This window comes from Pundamilia nyererei, unplaced genomic scaffold, assembly GCF_000239375.1.
Source record: "Pundamilia nyererei isolate P.nyererei 1_Seehausen unplaced genomic scaffold, PunNye1.0 scaffold03118, whole genome shotgun sequence".
NCBI lineage: Eukaryota > Metazoa > Chordata > Actinopteri > Cichliformes > Cichlidae > Pundamilia > Pundamilia nyererei.
Genome location: NW_005190519.1, coordinates 1 through 4,158, shown reverse-complemented (window position 1 = coordinate 4,158; position 4,158 = coordinate 1). Strand labels below are relative to the sequence as shown.

General features: G+C 36.2%; 1 protein-coding gene across 1 annotated transcript; it reads right to left on the bottom strand.

Moving 5' to 3' along the window:
* Positions 1 to 2,593: 2,593 nt before the first annotated feature.
* Positions 2,594 to 3,890, bottom strand: swi5 (SWI5 homologous recombination repair protein; the record flags this gene model as incomplete). The annotated part of the gene is made up of 4 exons (XM_005755773.1): positions 3,711 to 3,890; positions 3,145 to 3,193; positions 2,914 to 3,017; positions 2,594 to 2,688 (listed from the first exon to the last, which is right to left on the bottom strand). Coding segments are annotated over exons 1-4 (343 nt in total), but the record flags the coding sequence as incomplete, so codon positions are not given.
* Positions 3,891 to 4,158: the final 268 nt, after the last annotated feature.

The window sequence follows — 4,158 nt, the reverse complement described above, 5'->3', positions numbered from 1 at the left end:
AACTGACCAAGTATGGATGTAAACATGAGTATAGAGGCAGATACTATCACCATGAACATTTTTGCTTTCTATGCTGTTTTTATTGCTGAAGTAGTTGTTAATAAAATGTTTGCAAAAATGTGTTGATCTACTAAAGACACAACAAAACTGACTGAGCATTACTTTCAAAATAATATAATACATATGCATATATATCTTACAGCTAGGCTCTTGATAATGGGAAAAATGAATCTGAGATGTTTAAACTTGTATGTCTGATTTTCAATGATCTTGGTGTCCAATCAGCAATCTTAATTTTTCAAACAGCTAATCAAGTAATTGTGCCAAATTTGGTGCTTGTATCACAATCTGCACAATTTTTCTGTTATATTCTATGACCACTTTTTCAGCAATTTCAGAAGTGAAAACCTTAAAGTGGTGAATATATGCAAAAAAGGGAAAGATTTTAAGTAGCAACATGAACTCAGACAAACAGTCAGACAGACAGACAAATGGACATGAGACAAAGGACATTTGTCTTTAAAGGGTAATGCAGGGCATCTCCTCTTGTCTCCTCACTCCAGGGCCTGCCCACCCAACTCCTCCCTCTCAGAATAACAGCATACAGTACAACAGCAACTCAGTGCGTTAAGTGTAGAGCTTTTGTGAAAGTGTGTGCTTGAGAGAGAGAAAGAAGGGAGAAGAAAGAATGACGGCACGTCTTTGTATTTGAATATATATGCACGTGTTACTGAATGCATGCATCTATAGACAGAGATTGTAATTGTGTGTCAGCCTGCGGGTGATGAGAAAGACAGCTATTGTGTCAGAGGGGAAATGCCATCTCCGTTCACTAAGAAGTCATTATCATCGTGACTCTTCACTGTACTGACAGAGAACTTGAAGAGAATGCTAATTTAACTCAGCACAGTTTTACTATGAGAGATCACCTAACTTTTCTACACAGACTGTTCATAGGTGGGAAATAAGTATATTGGTGCACTGTACATTTAAAATCACAGACTAAAATGGAACATCAAGATTTTATCTACAATAAAACACACACACCCTTAGGTAGTATGACATGACCGTGAATCACCAGAACTCCTTCCAGTATGAAAACTGAACTTCACCCTACTTACTCAACCTTGTGCATCTGAGAACAGGGATACAAAAAAACCCTTATGATTATGATAAATTACAATTACCCTTTTAGTAAAAAGGTGAAATTCCTTTTTTGGTCAGAAAACCTTTTGAACTCCACAAGAAGGGGAGAAATGTGTGGGCAGCATGCCAGTGATGTACAAGCATTATCTGATATGCAAGTTAATTAATTTAATTACTAAAAGTTAGTACCAAATTTGAAACCCATTCAATATTAGCCAATATAATCACTGAGCACAAAAACTACATGATTTTTAGTGGCTGACCTTTAAAAAAAAAAGTCAGCCACTAAAAGTCAAGTCATTTGTTTTCTAAAGAGTTTTTATAAGCAATCCCATGTGCAGCATATTATTAATTACTGCATAAGGTTTACTAAAAATACTTCTGTTTCAACAGAGAAAAAAAAAAGCAAGCACACCCCTCTTTGCTGCCCTCCAGTGGCTGACTGAGGAGGTTAAATCTTCCATTATAATTCTTAGTTTACATTTTTTTTAATACTCTCACACTTCTCATCACAATGTACGTTTATGGTTATGCAGCAAATTAACCAACACTCATAGTTAAAATTTAATTCAAGTGGACTTCACATGTCATGGTTGTAAAGAAGGTGTAGTGGATAGAAAGATCCACACACCCCTGCTAAAATGCCCAGTTTTAGTGATGTTTAAAAACAAAAAAACAAAAACAATGACCTAAACAAAAGAATGACTTTAACATTTTTTGAAAGACCCAGCCAGACCTCAGACCCGAATGCAACCGATTCTGTGGAGTGACCTGATAAGGGCTGTGCATAAGATAGCCTCATAATCTGACAGATTTTCCACAGAGTAGGAAAATATTGGTAAGTTTAGATGTGCCACCCTAAACGCCAGAATGCTCTATTAAAATTAAAGGTGTGATTAAGGGAACATGTCCATGACCCATCATCTAAAAAAAATAAAGGTACTACTGCATTCATCCCTATATAAATATCAGTTTAGTCCATTAGATGATTGCCAGGTAACATTTGTGGAAATACAACTGATGTTACTGTTGTGAAATTAAATTGAAATGGTGGTTTTATAACGTTGTTGTGATGCATCAATGTTAAAAATGGGTCACTTAAGCCTGTTGATATTTAGTGGCTGTTAGGCAACATGATGATGTATTAGTACCTCAGATAGATAAGAAGTGTCATGGGACAAAAAGAGAGAAATTTGGTGTATTATAATAAGATAGTGTTAGTGACTGATAAACATTTTCATCACTTGAAGAAAATACTATGCCCAGTGTTTACAAGAGTTGATGCTCAGGGGGAATGTTAATTACTGAATCACAGTAATATTCACATCAGCAGTTATAACATCATTAATAATATACCTTTATAATTTTAATTTACCAAGCTTCACTTATTACTACATACATTGAATGCTACTTAAAGCTTGAACTGAAATTTCTTTTTCTCTCTTACCTATACGACCCAGGAGTGACTGCCCAATGTCTTTGATGTCGTTGTATTCATGCAACTTATCAATATGATGCTCCAGCTCCTCTACTCTATAGCCCCTAAAAACATATATGCACACATGGTCTCAGCAGATTTATGCAAAAGGTCATATGCAGGCAAAGGCACAAAATTATAAACATCTAAAAAAGATAAACTGCTATGTGCAGGTGGACGATTAAATCTGAGTTCTGTTCATCTAATGATACAATGAACCATCACTACCCATAGCATTCAAGTTGGACCTCAAGACAGAAATACAGCAAGAACAACACAGCTGTACTTACTCAGCCTCCAGCTGTGCTATCTCTGTATCCAGCTGCTCTCTTCTCCTCTCTAGCTCCTCCACCTCCTCTGCAGGGCTGACTTTAGCACTCTCAAGTACTTGAAGCTGTGACAATCATAACAGAATAAGGCATGTGTGGCATGCTATGGGTGATTGTTTGTGTGTGTGTGTGTGTGTGTGTGTGTGTGTGTGTGTGTGTGTGTGAGAAAAAGAAGACAGGAAAGCTACTTACAGGTGACTTGAAGTGGGAATGTATTTTCTTAAACTTTGATAATGGAGTTCTACAAAAAGAAGGAATGAATTAATGATGAAAAAATATGGATACAATTAGATGCAATTATGTTAAGCCAACAACAGCAACAATAGCTTAGTTGCAGTAAAGGTACTCAAGATCGGACAATTGTTTAAGTACACAATAAACACATTATGTCACTTGTGTTTTAAGTTAAGTAAACTTCATCTTAAAACATTAAACTTGGAGCTTTGGCTAGGTGACAGGAATTATATTTTACGATATGGCTAAAAATATAATACCTGCGAGTAAATTGCCTGTTTTTCTTTTGCAGAAGCTTTCTGTTATTTTACAAATTATTTTATTTGATGTGTTAAGCAAAAAAGAAAAAGAAAAGAAAAAAAGAAAGAAAACAACACGTAAAGTTTACATGTAAATCAAGCCTCAAAACGTGAACAGAATAAATGAAGCACCCAGATGAACCGCTCGGCTGCAAATACAAGTTGCTCTGTAGTTGGTGGCTGGCGTTAACGCTAACAACAATGGTAAGCTATCCTCACAGTTACCTTTTTAGCTGTCCTTTCTTTGAGTCATTTCCCTCCGGTGTCGAAACTGGGCAGTGACTTTCACAAATAGTTTCAACGGACTGCTCCGTGTTCATATTGCCTTAAGGAATTATATGTGTTAGTGTTGGTTTAATTCAACATTGGACAGCTTAACACGGAAAAGGAAGTTTGCAGTTCGCGGCTAATGGTAAACAGATTGATAGCGTAATTTGATTGGTTGTTGAAAACGAGAGGCGGGATTTAGAGACCATTGGTCAACCCAGAGTTAACTTAAAGTCCTCACAGTTTCAGGTGATTTGTTGGGGTAATACCTTATATTTTATTGTTAATGACTGTCCACAGATACTGACGTGTTTAAGTATTTATAATTACATTGTTGCATTCTATACATTATTGTTTCATTTGATGTAAACTCCGCCTGGCAACCAAGGGGACACTGGACTCAGTT